Source organism: Schistocerca cancellata, chromosome 1 (genome assembly GCF_023864275.1).
Source record: "Schistocerca cancellata isolate TAMUIC-IGC-003103 chromosome 1, iqSchCanc2.1, whole genome shotgun sequence".
In the NCBI taxonomy this organism is placed as follows: Eukaryota; Metazoa; Arthropoda; class Insecta; order Orthoptera; family Acrididae; genus Schistocerca; species Schistocerca cancellata.
This window is the reverse complement of record NC_064626.1, coordinates 939,612,239-939,630,712: the sequence shown is the minus strand read 5'-3', so window position 1 is coordinate 939,630,712 and position 18,474 is coordinate 939,612,239. Positions and strand designations below refer to the sequence as shown.

The 18,474-nt window shown below is 42.0% G+C and overlaps 1 protein-coding gene across 1 annotated transcript in view; it reads left to right on the top strand.

The window, feature by feature from the left end:
* The window catches only part of LOC126116362 (protocadherin-like wing polarity protein stan), a 365,097-nt gene that overhangs the window by 92,469 nt on the left and 254,154 nt on the right, over positions 1-18,474 (top strand). The window contains exons 10-12 of the mRNA XM_049915035.1: positions 588-787; positions 5,716-5,865; positions 15,509-15,683. Coding sequence (XP_049770992.1) covers positions 588-787; positions 5,716-5,865; positions 15,509-15,683 — 525 coding nt within the window. The remainder of the gene's footprint in view (positions 1-587; positions 788-5,715; positions 5,866-15,508; positions 15,684-18,474) is intronic.

Below are 18,474 nucleotides of genomic sequence, written 5' to 3'. Positions count from 1 at the left end.
ATGATGGAAAGTTCCTATGCATCCTTACCAAAAGACTTATTGCTGGTCTTTGATTAAAATATTACGATTAAACAATTAGTTGACTGTAAAGAAAAGTACTTAAAACAAACTCCAGCAGATGAGGATCAAAAATTATTAAGTGATACAACTTTTCTTGTCTTTAGCTGTAATCATTAGATAAAAGTCATTATGTTAAACAGTGAACTGAATTTGGCCTCTATGGCCATATTCTAGTGATATAAGTCCATCTGGAGGATCACCTGCAAATTTCCATCATCTACTTGTGTTATACTGTAAAATGTGTAGATTTTTGTCTAGTAGTTGCAGACAAATAAAGGAAGGGTGGTACCACTTAATTTCGTGCAGGCTGTGGACCCCAGTTTCAAGCATTTATTTTAAAACATGGTAGAAAATTTTTTATTTCCACCGAAATGCTTAGAAGTGTATACAGTACATTTTTAAATCTTATTAGTTGAATGATAATTCATGTGTCATGTTATCTAGTTGTTGCATGTTTTAATATTTTTTTCTTTTTGAGGTTTTAAGTGCGATTGAGTAGTTAGATGTATATATTGTTTCACTTTTAGATGGAGTGAATGAAGTGAAAGCACTTATGCAGCTGACAGTTCGTCTTGTTACTGAAGAAATGCTTTTTAATTCGATAACAGTGCGTTTAAATGATATGACTGAAGAGGCTTTCCTTTCACCTCTGCTCACATTTTTCATTGAAGGATTAGCAGCTATCATCCCATGTCCAAAGGAAAATATTTTTGTGTTTAGCATACAGGTAAGAAATTATTTAGTGACATTTTCATTACTGACATTGATGGGCTTCATAAATAAGAATATTGATAAAATAAGGGAAACATGTTGTTGTGCAGTTACCCAGTACTAGTCTTAGTTTTTATCACTACTTTAGTGACTTTCTGTTAGGCAATGACACTGTCTAATTTTTAGATTATGAAGATAGGTTGAGTGTTTCTGCAATGCTAGGTTATTAAGATGGAATTTTTCTGCTCCTTTTGTGGACTGTATGTGTTAACTGTATCAGATAAGTTACAAATTTATACTGGACTGGATCTTGGACACTACAGTACATGAGCATTCCAGAAGTCTGATCCGTATTAAGGCATTCAGAAATGTAATCCAGTGAGTAGTGTACTACAGTGTTACTACAAAGCCTTGTGTTTGCATCAAGTTGATACAGTCTTTAACTGACACGTGGATATCGGGTAAAAATCGGGACTTGGGATGTTTTTTGTTCTATTACTATGCATTAATGTCCCCCTGTCATTTGTGAGCTGCATGTGATATTAAACAGTATTTCCCTACATATATTCCAATTCACTTTCAGTATTGCAAGATCAGTGTAATAACACCATTTAAAGAATGAGATTTTCACTCTGCAGCGGAGTGTGCGCTGATATGAAACTTCCTGGCAGATTAAAACTGTGTGCCCGACCGAGACTCGAACTCGGGACCTTTGCCTTTCGCGGGCAAGTGCTCTACCAAAACATATATATAAAAACAAAGATGATGTGACTTACCAAATGAAAGTGCTGGCAGGTCGACAGACACACAAACGAACACAAACATACACACAAAATTCAAGCTTTCGCAACAAACTGTTGCCTCATCAGGAAAGAGGGAAGGAGAGGGAAAGACGAAAGGATGTGGGTTTTAAGGGAGAGGGTAAGGAGTCATTCCAGTCCCGGGAGCAGAAAGACTTACCTTAGGGGGAAAAAAGGACGGGTACACACTCGCACACACACACCTCACATATACAGACACAAGCAGACATATTTAAAGACAAAGAGTTTGGGCAGAGATGTCAGTCGAGGCAGAAGTGCAGAGGCAAAGATGTTGTTGAATGACAGGTGAGGTATGAGTGGCGGCAACTTGAAATTAGCGGAGATTGAGGCCTGGTGGATAACGGGAAGAGAGGATATATTGAAGAGCAAGTTCCCATCTCCGGACTTCGGATAGGTTGGTATTAGTAGGAAGTATCCAGATAACCCGGACGGTGTAACACTGCGCCAAGATGTGCTGGTCGTGCACCAAGGCATGTTTAGCCACAGGGTGATCCTCATTACCAACAAACACTGTCTGCCTGTGTCCATTCATGCGAATGGACAGTTTGTTGCTGGTCATTCCCACATAGAATGCATCACAGTGTAGGCAGGTCAGTTGGTAGATCACGTGGGTGCTTTCACACGTGGCTCTGCCTTTGATTGTGTACACCTTCCGGGTTACAGGACTGGAGTAGGTGGTGGTGGGAGGGTGCATGGGACAGGTTTTACACCGGGGGCGGTTACAAGGGTAGGAGCCAGAGGGTAGGGAAGGTGGTTTGGGGATTTCATAGGGATGAACTAAGAGGTTACGAAGGTTAGGTGGACGGCGGAAAGACACTCTTGGTGGAGTGGGGAGGATTTCATGAAGGATGGATCTCATTTCAGGGCAGGATTTGAGGAAGTCGTATCCCTGTTGGAGAGCCACATTCAGAATCTGATCCAGTCCCGGAAAGTATCCTGTCACCAGTGGGGCACTTTTGTGGTTCTTCTGTGGGAGGTTCTGGGTTTGAGAGGATGAGGAAGTGGCTCTGGTTATTTGCTTCTGTACCAGGTCGGGAGGGTAGTTGCGGGATGCGAAAGCTGTTGTCAGGTTGTTGGTGTAATGCTTCAGGGATTCCGGACTGGAGCAGATTCGTTTGCCACGAAGACCTAGGCTGTAGGGAAGGGACCGTTTGATGTGGAATGGGTGGCAGCTGTCGTAATGGAGGTACTGTTGCTTGTTGGTGGGTTTGATGTGGACGGACGTGTGAAGCTGGCCATTGGACAGGTGAAGGTCAACATCAAGGAAAGTGGCATGGGATTTGGAGTAGGACCAGGTGAACCCATTCCACATCAAACGGTCCCTTCCCTACAGCCTAGGTCTTCGTGGCAAACGAATCTGCTCCAGTCCGGAATCCCTGAAGCATTACACCAACAACCTGACAACAGCTTTCGCATCCCGCAACTACCCTCCCGATCTGGTACAGAAGCAAATAACCAGAGCCACTTCCTCATCCTCTCAAACCCAGAACCTCCCACAGAAGAACCACAAAAGTGCCCCCTTGTGACAGGATACTATCCGGGACTGGATCAGATTCTGAATGTGGCTCTCCAGCAGGGATACGACTTCCTCAAATCCTGCCCTGAAATGAGATCCATCCTTCATGAAATCCTCCCCACTCCACCAAGAGTGTCTTTCCGCCGTCCACCTAACCTTCGTAACCTCTTAGTTCATCCCTATGAAATCCCCAAACCACCTTCCCTACCCTCTGGCTCCTACCCTTGTAACCGCCCCCGGTGTAAAACCTGTCCCATGCACCCTCCCACCACCACCTACTCCAGTCCTGTAACCCGGAAGGTGTACACAATCAAAGGCAGAGCCACGTGTGAAAGCACCCACGTGATCTACCAACTGACCTGCCTACACTGTGATGCATTCTATGTGGGAATGACCAGCAACAAACTGTCCATTCGCATGAATGGACACAGGCAGACAGTGTTTGTTGGTAATGAGGATCACCCTGTGGCTAAACATGCCTTGGTGCACGACCAGCACATCTTGGCGCAGTGTTACACCGTCCGGGTTATCTGGATACTTCCTACTAATACCAACCTATCCGAACTCCGGAGATGGGAACTTGCTCTTCAATATATCCTCTCTTCCCGTTATCCACCAGGCCTCAATCTCCGCTAATTTCAAGTTGCCGCCACTCATACCTCACCTGTCATTCAACAACATCTTTGCCTCTGCACTTCTGCCTCGACTGACATCTCTGCCCAAACTCTTTGTCTTTAAATATGTCTGCTTGTGTCTGTATATGTGAGGTGTGTGTGTGCGAGTGTGTACCCGTCCTTTTTTCCCCCTAAGGTAAGTCTTTCCGCTCCCGGGACTGGAATGAATCCTTACCCTCTCCCTTAAAACCCACATCCTTTCGTCTTTCCCTCTCCTTCCCTCTTTCCTGATGAGGCAACAGTTTGTTGCGAAAGCTTGAATTTTGTGTGTATGTTTGTGTTCGTTTGTGTGTCTGTCGACCTGCCAGCACTTTCATTTGGTAAGTCACATCATCTTTGTTTTTAGATATATTTTTCCTTCGTGGAATGTTTCCTTCTATTATAACTATATATATATATATATATATAGAGGGAAACATTCCACGTGGGAAAAATATATCTAAAAACAAAGATGATGTAACTTACCAAACGAAAGCGCTGGCAGGTTGATAGACACACAAACAAACATACACACAAAATTCAAGCTTTCGCAACCAACGGTTGCTTCATCAGGAAAGAGGAAAGGAGAGGGAAAGATGAAAGGATGTGGGTTTTAAGGGAGAGGGTAAGGAGTCATTCCAATCCCGGGAGCGGAAAGACTTACCGTAGGGGGAAAAAAGGACAGGTATACACTCGCGCGCGCGCGCACACACACACATCCATCCACACATACACAGTCACAAGCAATGTCTGCTTGTGACTGTGTATGTGCCATTTGTCTTAATCCTCTGCTCAAATGCATTAATTGCATTCGATAAAAAGCACCTGTGATTGTTGCACTTGTTTTTAACACCTCACAGTACGCGACGTCGAGCTGGTCCCATCAAATGCATCTTGGAGCTGTGAATATTCGGTTTGGCCGTCGACGTGGAAGCATGGCCGGTATATCCCCATGATTATTTGCGTTTAGGGTTATCATAATGAGCCCATTTTTTCATCCCCAGTCACAATGCAATGCAGAAATCCCTTCTGTTTTTGCCTCTTAAGCAACTGTTCACAAACACACAAATATCGTTCAGTGTCTCTTGGTTTCAGCTCACACGGGACCTAAGTTCCTTCTTTCTGAATCATACCCATAACCTTGAGACGTGTGTGTGTGTGTGTGTGTGTGTGTGTGTGTGTGTATTCATTGTCTTTCTCTTTGATTGAGGAGATGTTTTTCATAATATAATACTTTATTTTTGTATCAATTGTGATTGATGAATCTGTCATCTTTAAACTAATTTCTAAATTATGTCAACACTCTTTTTCTAACACTGTTAATCATGCTGCATGTCTGCCTAACACAGGACTGGATATTCAGTGCAATTCATGAGTTTCTGGACAGACACTTGTATTTTCTTTTCCCTAAACTGAAAGTACACATGACAGATGCAAGATCCAACTCTTCTGTGGAGACTCAGGCTGTTGTGAGCAAAAGACTAAAGAGAATCTGTAAAGGAGGATTGTTTGACGCCATGAACGAATTAAAACATATGCCAAGCGCTGTATTATGAAACATAACGTATTTTGAGCTAATAAGGAATGCTTGCACACCATTGTCTTTTAATTTCTTAATGGTGTATTCAGGACCTCAAGGATCGTACATTTTGTGTGTGTGTGTGTGTGTGTGTGTGTGTGTGTTTTAGAACTTCATATGCAGGGTTGAGAAACTGTTTTCATTAACGCTAAGGATACATTTATTCATGAGACTATTATCTCTTTAACTCTTATACTGACTCTTCATTTGCATCATAAATTTGTACTTATTAGATGAGTATTCTATATCAAATGGTATGTTAATCTGGTTTTGCTCTGTTCTCCATCCCTTAAAACTGATCAGAGGTTTACCATAGAAAATGTAAAAGCAATCATTTGGCTTTCATAAACAAAGACTGATACGTTTTCACTTTAGGATGATACTGATGTTGATGCAAAAATCTTGAATGTGAGCTTCTCTGCTCGGCGGCCAGATTTGAATGGAGATGAGTTTTATTCACCACAGTTTCTGCAGGAACAAGTTTATCTTAAACGGACTATCTTGGCCAGGCTATCAACAGTTCAGGTGAGTAATAATATAATGAAAAATAGAAATGATAGTGTGTTCTGGTAATACAGCAACACATTAATTTTTTATAAAAACTTGGTAGTTCATTAAGATACCTATTGTTATTCGAAGTATCTTGCAGCCTTTATGTAGTTGATAAATGACATTATTTGTATGTATAGAGAAGGCAGCGATACACAGAAAGGAATATCTTTGATTACAAAATATATCGCTGGTATTATTATACAGCACAGTTTGCCTCATTCATACCAATATGAGAACATGCTGGAAACCAGATAATAGAATGCCTCCATAAACATTTGCAAAAATTCTGTGAAGCTATAAAAATAAGATAAAAGTAAATACTAGACTTTCTAATGCAAAATATGCAAAATTATAAACACATCCTAACTTCCATATCACATAATTACTGTATTGTAATATTGTGTATTATATTATTGTGTATCTTCTATAACACTGCTAACAGTGAGCATGTAGCTCGATACCAGACTGGACAAATAAAAATATAAAAAGCAGCAAGCAGTGTTGTCCAAGTCTATATAAGCAAATAATGTCATTTAGCAACACTAAGATACTAGTAAGTGTTCTTGCACATGGAAGGAAATAATCATGATTTTAGTTGGGCCACAACATTTTGTCACACATTTTTCGTAAATGGTGAAATAGCTGTTCAAGACAAATACAATTTCATGTGAATCTGTCTGCCAGTTTTTTAACTGTTGAGAATGGAGGAGCAGTATTCGGTTGAAACACGCACGTTACAACTTATAGCTTTTTATGTGGATGTAATCATAATAAACCAACTATGTGCCGTTCACACACACACACACACACACACACACACACACTCAAAATTTCGATAAAATTTTTTATGTAATGTTTATGTTTCAAATCAGTCTGTTATTTAGAATTTCGTGAGGGTAATTTTGTGTGAATGAATATATTTTGATTTCTTCAAGAATACTCATTAGCGGACCTTTCTGTGCAATATGTAAAATTCCGTTAAAGCATTTGACAGATTCTGTATTGGTCAAACTGGACGGAATGTCAGTATTCAATACCGAGAACACATTAGAGATAGCGATAGTAACCCATCAGTTTTCTTTCACCACTTTAAAACAGAACGACATACAGTGGACTGTGGAGAATGAGCCATTGAGGTTTTACACATTGAACAAAAAAGAACTACCAATGTGAGTAGTCTTGAAGGAATTGAATATATTCACAAATACAGAATTACCCTCAAGAAACTCTGAGATAAACCCTTTTATTTGAAATATAAACATTACATAGAAAATTTAACTGGAATCATCCTTCCAAACAAAAAATGAGTAGAAAAACAAAATCTGTACACATGATTTGTCAATTTCATCCTGTGACTAGAGCAGTCTTTTCTGTTCACTTGTAGAGTATAGTCATTAGCACAGTGTGGGTAGATTCAATGGCTACTTCATAGTCTGCATACCCCAGAAACTTTGAGCTGTTTCCTGACTTGTTTATTTTATTTCACATTAAGTTCCATATAATCATTTGCACTAAAGCCACCTGCTCATAGAATAAGACACTAAACAATCCACAGGATACTGATAAAACAGGTTAAAAAAATAATTTCACTAAAACAAATAAAATTATTGTACAAGTAAGGCTCATATTACAAATCCTGGTGCTTTTCCTGTTATTTATCGCTCCCTTCACCTCTCTCAGTAATATCTGTATGTGAAAGACTTTAAGTTGCACAATGGTTTACAGTCACCATTAAGCTATGTTTCCACATATAATAAACAGGGGAAGTCAATTCAAAGGTTTGTGGGTGTCAGTGTTACCTTGAACAGGATCATGGCAAGTAAAGTGCTGCATTGTTCAAACCAACCATCAGTTTTAGGAGAGCTTTACCTTTTATAAAAATAGGTGACATAATACAGTAGAAGCTCTGATTTATTGTAATAAACTCTAATGTATAACAAATGGACATTCCACCAGAAAGTCTATCAACTTTGATTTGAAATTCTGGGGTTCACCATATCTATTTTTTAATTCTGCTGGAATCCTGCTGAAAATGTACTTGGAGAATTGTGAACAGCATCCTTTAAAATTGTTAAGGAAGTGTTGTCAAAGTCCAAACTAATTTTTGCAAATTGTTTGTGAGATGCCAACCTGAAGTATAAATTTTAACACTATGTAACAAAATAAATTGCCTGGCAACTTGTCAGAAAGTCAGTGAAACAAGGTATGGTCCCTGTCATTAACTATTGCTTTCTCATTGTCAAAGAGTGACTATACATGCTGCAATACATTCCTGAAATTTGATAGGTGCAGCTCCTCAAACTTTTAATTAAAATTTAGAAATCAAAGGTCATGGGTGTGTTGAGTGAAGGTGGCATATGACATATTAATCTTGAATAAGACAGTTTTATTTCCATGCAACAAAACTGTGGTGACTCCTTCACTTGCCTCCATCTGTAGCAACAGACAACAGGCTGCAAAGACTGGAAACCAGCCCTACAACAGCCCCCTTGGACACTTCCACTGGACGGAGAACTTAGATGGTCACGCTTTCCAGATGCTAGGCGTGCTGAACCATCGCTCGGCCAGTCTCTTGTTCAGCTCTGACAAGGCAACAGCTCCGGCCATTCTCTTACCAGCTCGTTTGTGCAACGCCGCCGCATTTCACAGGGATATGCATGAACCACAAAATTCTTACCCCATGCATGTTGTTGTCATCCTGTTGTGGTCCATTTAATAAGAACAGTGCTATTACGTTTTTTTTTCCATGCTGTCTTCCTGAGCTGCGTCTTCTCGAGGTGGTACTACAGACTGCAGGAGTACAAAGGCTGATGCTGGACGCCCAGTTTGTCTGCCCGGTACCAGAAATTGGAATACCATCCTCCAACGGGTATCGATATCTGTTGACAGTTATCGACATATTTACTCACTGGCCAGAGGCCATCCCTATCCCAGACATTTCAGCCAAAACCATTGCTGCAGCCTTCGTTCCAATCTGGCTGTCCTGCTTCAGATGCCCATGTGACATCACTACAGATAGTGGGTGCCAGTTCACCTTGGCCCTCTTCCGATCTCTGGCAGCTACCTGCAGCTCCAATTTCCACCATACCACCAGCTACCACCCTGCAGCTAACAGAATGGTGGAGTGGTTCCAGCACACACTTAAAGCTGCCCTCACATGCAATTTTCTTGTGACTGGTCTGCTGCACTGCCCCTGGTACTTCTAGACCTGTGGAAACTTTGGCTGCCGAGCTGGTATACAGACACCCACCTGCCATTCCCGGTGAGTTTTTGGAAGTGACCCCGTTCCCTCCTGACAGCCCCATTCCAGGTTTCATGTGGCATCTCCAAGGCTACACGACCCAACTGCGACCAACACCTCCACAACAGCACGGTGTGCACTGTACCTTTATCCACAGGGACCTGACAGCATGCACACGTCATGTTTTCGATGGACGCATACCGGCTGCCTCTTTGCCCTCACTATTCAGGTCCACACTTTGTGTTGCGACGTTGTGACAAGACATTCTCCATTTGTCTGAAAGGGGTCGTGAAAATTTTCTCCATAGGCAGGCTGAATCTAGCCTGTGTTCTAGAGTCTCCTCCAGCTAATGAGCACAGCACCATTGAGACAGGGTTGCCCTCACCTATCACTGTATCCAGCACAGCACCATCAAAAATGCACCTGATACAACACAGGCCAACACCTTCCCATCTGGTGTCCGTGACATACCACCAGTTGATGCAACCGCGGATGTCGTGCCTGACACACCATCAGCTTAAGCTGACACTTGTTCACCACCAACCGGCTACATGAGTGACACACGCCCCAGTGCCTGGGACCCCGATGTCGCCACTGCACTACCCTTTTCGCAAACGACACAGGCAGAGCCCCTCCTACACAGGCGCCAGCCATGCTCAACAGTGTCGTCACCACCGCCGCTAGCACCTTCACGATTGGAGCAACGACACTACTTCAAATGCTCCCAACACTGTACGCAGGAACCGCCCATGCCCCTCCTTTCACTGGAAGCCACAGCACAAGCACAACAGCAACAACCCTTGCATGCCTCACAGCAAGCATGTCAGTCAGTTTCAAGTACCCTTTGAGCAGTTGACACCAGTGTTTTCCTCTCAAAAGGGGGGAACTGTGTGTTGACTTCTTCCCTTACCTCCATCTGTAGCAGCATATGGCGAACTGCGTAGACTGGAAACTGGTCCTACAACACCCCTGCTGGTCACTCCCACCGGAGGGAGGGCTGAGACGGCCATGCTTTCTGGATGTTAGGCAAGCTGAACCGTCACTTGACCAGTCCCTTGTTCCACTTTGACAAGCAACATCCCCAGCTGTGCTCTCGCCAGCTCGCCCGCGCAATGTCACATGGTCCGTGTATCATGTGCCGCATTTCACTGGGGTACGTGCAAACCACAGAATTCTTACCTGTGCTCATTGTTGTTGCCCTGTTGCGGTCCATTTAATAAGAGGAGTGCTACTGAGTTTTTTCCATGTCACCTTCCTGAGCTGCATCTTCTTGAGGCGATTCTACTGACTACAAGAATACAAAGCCTTATGCTGGATGCCTGGTTCATCCACTCGGTATCAGCAATTGGAATACTGCGTGCAGTGTAGTGCAAATAATGCATTGCGCACTAGGACTACCAGTCCCATTTATTACTATACTATCCCCAGCTGTTTAGGCACTCCCTTGCCGCCAAGCACACTGTTGAAGAAATTTCCCATGCCACTAGACGACATCAAATGTAGGTTACAGGCCACTCGTGGTCCATCTGTCCAGACCCTCCTCAATTAAGAGGCATTAGCCAATTTCAAATGTTACTGTAGTTGTTATCTTTTGTGTTAATGTGTTAGAACCAGCCTGCAAGGCTCTTTCAGTGCTCCCCATTATGTACTGCCATTTTCTTAATTAGCACACCACTTAAGCATGTGCGCTCCTTAGGTGTATAGGAGGGAACATAAATTGTTCCTTCAAGACTGTAACCTGCTACTGGTTAGTACTTAATTGTGGACTCAGGGCATTACCAGTTTTCCACCTTTCTCAGTGTTCAACATGAGATGCCATTACCTTTGCTCATGGCTTCCGGGGATCAAGGAGTTCCTCGGCACCACATAGCTAACCCTCTACATGCACAGACCAGCCGATTTCTTATTATCCCAGGCTTCTTTCCAAATGACAACTTAGATACAAACATAGATGGCCAGCTTGCAAATGGTCACATCCACTCTGCATTGCTGTTTATGATGCATGTTACCTTGTCTCTAAGTTAATTGTGTAGTTCCTTTTGAATGATTCCGTGTCATTAAACACGAATCCCATGAGAAAATATATTTACAGGGATGGCACGGTAAGAATTCAGGATACTCAACAGTGGTCTGTACAAAGATCATTAACTGACACCATAGATCCTTCTGATTACCTTTTTTTCTGACGTAAGGAAATTCATTGTCAAGAAACGTAAGTTGCCCCTAAATGTAATGCCATAGGGAGTAATACTGAAACTGAACCAGTGGGACTCACTTCACCCGTTTTGGGGAAACCTGTTTTGTCCAGTGTCAGGAGGTGACAAACACAAAAAGGTAGGGTCTATTAATCGTCAGCAGTTCAAATGTACAGCAAATGATGGTACCTCAAAGGGAAATGGCAGCAAGGGACAGGAAAGGACACCTGGTGCACTCAGCACTTATGCGTGGGGACCTCATTCAGCATGTTGAAGAGGCTATTCTGGGAGTCATTGAGAGAACAGGGTGCAACCAACTGCAGATTGTGGTGCATGTTGGAACAAATGATGCCTGTCATCTGGGCTCCAAGGTCATTCTTGGGTTATTACAGGGACTGGCAAAAAAGGTTTAGAAGACTAGCTGTATGTGTGGAGTTTCAATGAAGCTCACAATTTGCAGCATTGTCCCCAGAATTTATCATGACATTTTGGTTCCAAGTTGAATGGAAAGACTGAACCAGAGAGTTTGAAAGTTCTATGACAAGTTAGGCTGCAGCTTCCTGGACATGTGCCATACGGTTGAGAAGTGTAAGGTTCCCCTAAATTGTTCTGGTGTGTACTACACATGAGAGCCTACTACTCAGATAGCTAACTGTGTGTGGGGTGCACACAAGGGTTTTTTTTATATCACTCAACTCTCCATCCAATCGAGATAATGATAACTGTAGGAAATCAAGAAATATCAGTGTAAGATCAAAAGAAATGCCTCCCACAGGTGAGAGTATTAAAATCCTAATGGTAAACTGCCGGAGCATTCACAACAAACTGCCAGAGTTTGAAGGGCTAACGAAAAGCAGTGAAACTCGTACAATACTAGGTACAGAAAGCTGGTTGAAACCTGAAATTGATAGCAGTGCGAGTTTGGGGGAAAATTTAAGTGTATATCAAAAGGATAGGAAAATGGGAAATGGGGGTGGTGGTTTTGTCGCAGTAAATAAGAAACTCAAATGCACAGAGGTAGAAATTGAAGCTGGATGTGAGATTGTTTGGGCAAGACTCCATATCAGAGGTGGACATAAAATAATAATTGGAAATTGGGTCCTTCTATTGCCCACCAGACTCATCCACTGATATAACCAAAAACTTTAGAGAAAACCTTAGTTCACTTGTACATAAGCTCCCCAATCATACTTTAATCATCAAACAACGGACAATCCAGGATGGAATGTAACAATATTATGAAGAGGAAAGTTGCTACTCACTATACAGCGGAAATGCTGAGTTGCAGATAGGCACAACAAAAAGTGGCCGTTAAGGCGTTCGTCAACAACAGGTGACAGACACACGGACGGACGGACGGACACACACACACACACACACACACACACACACACACACACACACACACACTGGGAAATGGAGGTGGTGGTTTTGTCGCAGTAAATAAGAAATTCAAATGCAAGAGGTGTGCGCGCAGGTGCCAACCCCCCCCCCCCCCCCCCCCCCCCCCCCCCCCCCCCGCACACACACACAAAACTGCAGTCTCAGGCAACTGAGACCACACTGTGAGCAGCAGCACAAGTGCATGATGGGAGTGGTGACTGGGTGGTGATAAAGAGGAGGCTGGAGCAGGGAGGGGGAGGGATAGTATGGTGGGGGTGACAGACAGTGAAGTGCTGCAGATTAGATGGAGGGCAGGGGAGAGATGGGGAGGGGAAGTAGTGGAAAAGGAGAGAAATAAAAAGACTGGGTGTGATGGTGGAGTGAAGACTGTGTAATGCTGGAATGGGAACAGGGAAGAAACTGTATGGGTGAGTACAGTGACTAAAGAAGGTTAAGGCCAGGATGATTATGGGAACGTAGGATGTATTACAGGGAAAGTTCCCACCTGTGCAGTTCAGAAAACCTGGTGTTGATGGGAAGGATCCGTATGGCACAGGCCGTGAAGCAGTCATTGAAATGAGTGATGTATTGGGCAGCCTGCTCAAGAGCAGCGTGGTCCGCTTGTTTCTTGGCCACAGTTTGTTGGTGGCCATTCTTGCAGACAGACAGATTGTTGGTTGTCATGCCTACATAGAATGCAACACAGTGATTGCAGTTTAGCTTGTAGATTACATGATTGGTTTCACAGGTAGCGCTGCCTTTGATGGGATAGGTGATGTTAGTAACAGTACTGGAGTAGGTGGTGGTGGGAGGATGTATGGGACAGGTCTTGCATCTGTGTCTATTACAGGGGTATGAGCCATGAAGTAAGGGAATGGGAGCAGGGGTTGTGTAAGGGTGGACGAGTATATTGTGTAGGTTCGGTGGACAGTGGAATACCACTGTGGGAGGGGTGGGAAGGATAGTGGGCAGGACATTTCTCATTTCAGGCCACAATGAAAGGTAATCGTAACCCTGGCAGAGAATTTAATTCATTTGCTCCAGTCCTGGGTGTTAATAAGCATTAATAAGAATTAAGCATGGGTGATTTGTTTTTGTGCAAGGTTGGGAGGATAATTATGATTAGTGAAGGCTTCAGTGAGACCCTCGGTATATTTCGAGAGGGACTGCTCGTCACTGCAGATGCGACGACCATGGGTAGCTAGACTATGTGGAAGGGACTTCTTGGTATGGAACAGGTGGCAACTGTCAAAGTGGAGATATTGCTGATGGTTAATAGGTTTGATATGGACAAAAGTACTGATGTAGCCAACTTTGAGGTGAAGGGTAACATCTAGGAAGGTGGCTTGATGGGTTGAGTAGGACCAGGTAAAGCAAATGGGGGAGAAGTTGCCGAGGTCCTTGAGGAATGTGGTTAGGGCGTCCTCACCTTCGATCCATGTAGCAAAGATGTCATCATTGAATCTGAACAAGGTGAGGGATTTAAGATTCTGAGTTTTTAGGAAAGATTCGTCTAGATGGTCCATGAATAGGTGGGCTTAGGATGGTGCCATGCAGGTACCCATAGCCGTAAGCCTGATTTGTTCGTAGGTAATGCCTTGTAACAAGAAAAATTGTCGGTGAGGATATAGTTGGTCATGGTGACCGGGAAGAAGGTTTGGTCAGGGATCCGTCGGGCGTTGGGAAACGTAGTGTTCAATATTGGTAAGGCCATGGGCATTAGGAATGTTAATGTACTGGGAGGTGGCACCAATAATGATGAGCAGCGCACCGTATGGTAAAGGGACAGGAACTATGGAGAGTCAGTGGAGAAAATGGTTGGTATCTTTTACATAGTTGGGTAGATTCGGGTTATAGGTTGAAGGTGTTAGTCCTTGAGAGCAGAGATTCTCTCAGTGGGGGCACAGTAACTGGCTACAATGGGGTGTCCTGGGTGGATAGGTTTATGGACTTCAAAAAGTAGTGGTTATTGAACATATATAGTGAAGGGCAGCACAAATGATCACAGGTTTGTTTAATCTGAGGGAGAGTGTCACAGAGATACTGAAGGAAGTGAACGGGAAGGTTCTTGAAGATAGATGTAAACTATTCCAAGAAAGTGTATTAACAAAGTTTCAAGAACCAGCTTTAAATGATTACTGTAGGAATACATTGCGACCCTCTACATATCACTCACATAAGGGTTGTAGGATAAGATTAGAGTAATTACTGCATGCACAGAGGCATTGTAACATGATTCTTGCTGTGCTCCATACGTGACTAGAACAGGAAAAAACCCTAGTAACTGCTATAATGGGATGTATCCTCTGTCATGCACCTCACTGTGGTTTGAAAACAATAAATGTAGATGGAGAAATAGAACAGAAGCTTTCACTTTTCAGTATCGATGATAGTGTAGTGTATTCTTATAGTGGAGTCAGCAGGTCTTGGTTTGTACACATAATTGTGATTATTTCAAGAAAGCCTTTTGCGTATTGTTAATGTTAAGATTGTAATCTGGCTGGTTGACTGATAATATGATAATCTTGTTGTTATAGAATTATGTATTTGGGTATAGTACTCATTAGGTCATAAGTAATTGTAAGTTATAGCTGGAATGTCTGTGTTTTATTGATTTGATGTAAGAAGTTGTGTTCAATGAAGCTAGTTATTAATCCAATTTAGGATATATAAATGTAGGTTGGTTCACATTGTATAAACAGACTATTACATTTCATGCATTTTCCTTTTTTAGCCTTTAGTTGGTGCAAGGAATGCACTTATGATGTAATGGAATAATCTTGCCCTTTTGTCATAGGTCTTACCCTTCGATGACAATCTATGTGTTCGTGAACCATGCCTGAACTATGAAGAATGTCTGACAGTACTTAAATTTGGCAATGCATCAGGATTCATTAGCAGTGATACTGTTTTATTTCGTCCAATATACCCAGTCACAACATTTGCGTGCCGCTGTCCTTTAGGGTTTACAGGTGAGTAGATTCTTGTGAAAGTTTTTCTTCTTCTTCTTTTTTTTCCAAGCTTGAGAGTGCACTGCAGAGTAGAAAATTTATTACTTTGCATAAATAATTTTAGCCTGTGACAAAAAATTGGCTGAACTTTGAAGATAATTGTTATTAATTGCTACTATTTTTTGCTGGTGTTGTTATTTTAAATTTGCTGTGTGCTAGTTATGAATTAACTATTATTAAACAAGAACTAACAACAGTGCTGTCTACTCCCCATGTTTGCTTAGTTGTTGATTTGCTAAACATGATATGGAGCACCTTTTTCCTTGTTCTAATAGCATGCCAAATGAGGAAAGAAGCATTCATGCTTTATTATGAGGCCTATAAAATTCAGGTATCAGAGTTTAAATATGAACTGTGTTTAGATATGTTTTTTGTGGAAGGGGAAGAGGACAGAGACAATGCGACAAAATAGTAAATACAGTGCCTGAAAAAAAAAGTGAAGCACCCAGAAGGGGATGAAGAAATGAAATACAGCTTCACAGGTTGAAAGGGTGTGTGGTGGTATTGCAATGACTGTAAAATTGAAATCAGTGTACAAAGAACTTGGCAATATGAACCCAAATATCACTGTGACAGTGCACCCTCTCTGGCTTCAATGGATGCACTGATTTGGTTGGAAAGGGTTCATAAAACTAGTGTGTCCTATTCTGAGGCAAGTTGGCCCATAACTATTGTAACTGATCTTTGATATTATGGATAATGGCACTGGAATGGGGTTGATGCCCGAGATGGTCTCTCACATATTTTACTGGGAATGGATATGAGGAGCTGACTGACTACTGGAGTACCTCAACACCACTTCGACAGTTCATAAAGACATGTACTGTGTAAGGAAGGATGAGCACACTCATGTTGAAAATAGGCACTGTGATACTGTCGCAGGCAAGGTAACACGTGAGGACACAGTTCTGTGATATGCAGTTGTGCTGTCATAGTTCCCTAACTACTAGCCTTGATCTAAAGTTGTCCTGATAACTCTGCACTCCATGACTACAAGGTTAATGCTGCTGCGTCTCTCCAGAACATTGTAAGAATGGACCCTATCCACAGCTCACCGCCATACTCGCCACAATTCATCACTGCATACAATGCAATGCCACTCAACAGCAATCAGTGCTTTCTGTCATGGTACCACTCCAAACACAGCAGTTGAGGGACATTATTTCCTTAGTTTGGCTGCTGCTCGATCAATGGTGTGATATGTCTGCTTGTGTGTATATGTGTGGATGGATATGTGTGTGTGTGTGTGTGTGTGTGTTTGTGTGTGCGCGTGTGTGTGTGTGCGCGAGTGTATACCCGTCCCTTTTTCCCCCTAAGGTAAGTCTTTCCGCTCCCGGGACTGGAATGACTCCTTACCCTCTCCCTTAAAACCCACATCCTTTCGTCTTTCCCTCTCCTTCCCTCTTTCCTGATGAGGCAACAGTTTGTTGCGAAAGCTTGAATTTTGTGTGTATGTTTGTGTTCGTTTGTGTGTCTGTTGACCTGCAAGCACTTTCATTTAGTAAGTCACATCATCTTTGTTTTTAGGTATATTTTTCCTACGTGGAATGTTTCCTTCTATTATAACCATATATATATATATATATATATATATATATATATAATAGAGGGAAACATTCCACGTGGGAAAATATATTTAAAAAGAAAGATGATGAGACTTACCAAACAAAAGCGCTGGCAGGTCGATAGACACACAAACAAACACAAACATACACACAAAAATCTAGCTTTCGCAAAACCCAATCCTTTTGTCTTTCCTTCTTCTTCCCTCTTTCCGACGAGGCAACCGTTGGTTGCGAAAGCTAGATTTTTGTGTGTATGTTTGTGTTTGTTTGTGTGTCTATCGACCTGCCAGCGCTTTTGTTTGGTAAGTCTCATCATCTTTCTTTTTATATATATATATATATATATATATATATATATATATATATATATATAGGACAGGTATACACTCGCGCGCACACACATATATCCATCCGCATATACACAGACACAAGCAGACATTTGTAAAGCCAAAGAGTTTGGGCATATATATATATATATATAATAGAGGGAAACATTCCACGTGGGAAAAATATACAAATGTCTGCTTGTGTCTGTGTATGTGTGGATGGATATGTGTGTGGGTGCGAGTGTATACCTGTCCTTTTTTCCCCCTAAGGTAAGTCTTTCCACTCCCAGGATTGGAATGACTCCTTACCCTCTCCCTTAAAACCCATTTCCTTTTGTCTTTCCTTCTCCTTCCCTCTTTCCTGACGAGGCAACCGTTGGTTGCGAAATCTAGAATTTTGTGTGTATGTTTGTGTTTGTTTGTGTGTCTATCGACCTGCCAGCGCTTTTGTTTGGTATATATATATATATATATATATATATATATATATATATATATATATATATATATATATATATTACTCAGAATATCATAATGGGTATTGTGGAGACCCTGTGAGAGGTTTCTGACAATTAGCATGTTTGTGAAATGTATTTAAATGATTGTAGTATTTTCACATTATTAATGTTTGGTCAGTGTCTCTCAATGACCAAACACATTATAAAAAATTTAGTAGTGTGAGCATGCTATTAAACATTATGCCAATTGCAAATGACCAGCTATGATATTCTGAGAAGTTAACAGTGACAGGCATGTGTAGCTGTTTGATAACATACATGAGAAGCAACAAGTTTCTTCAGATTTTCCCTGGAGCATAGCAGTAAAGCTTCCATTTCATTTGGAAGAGAACCAAATAAAATT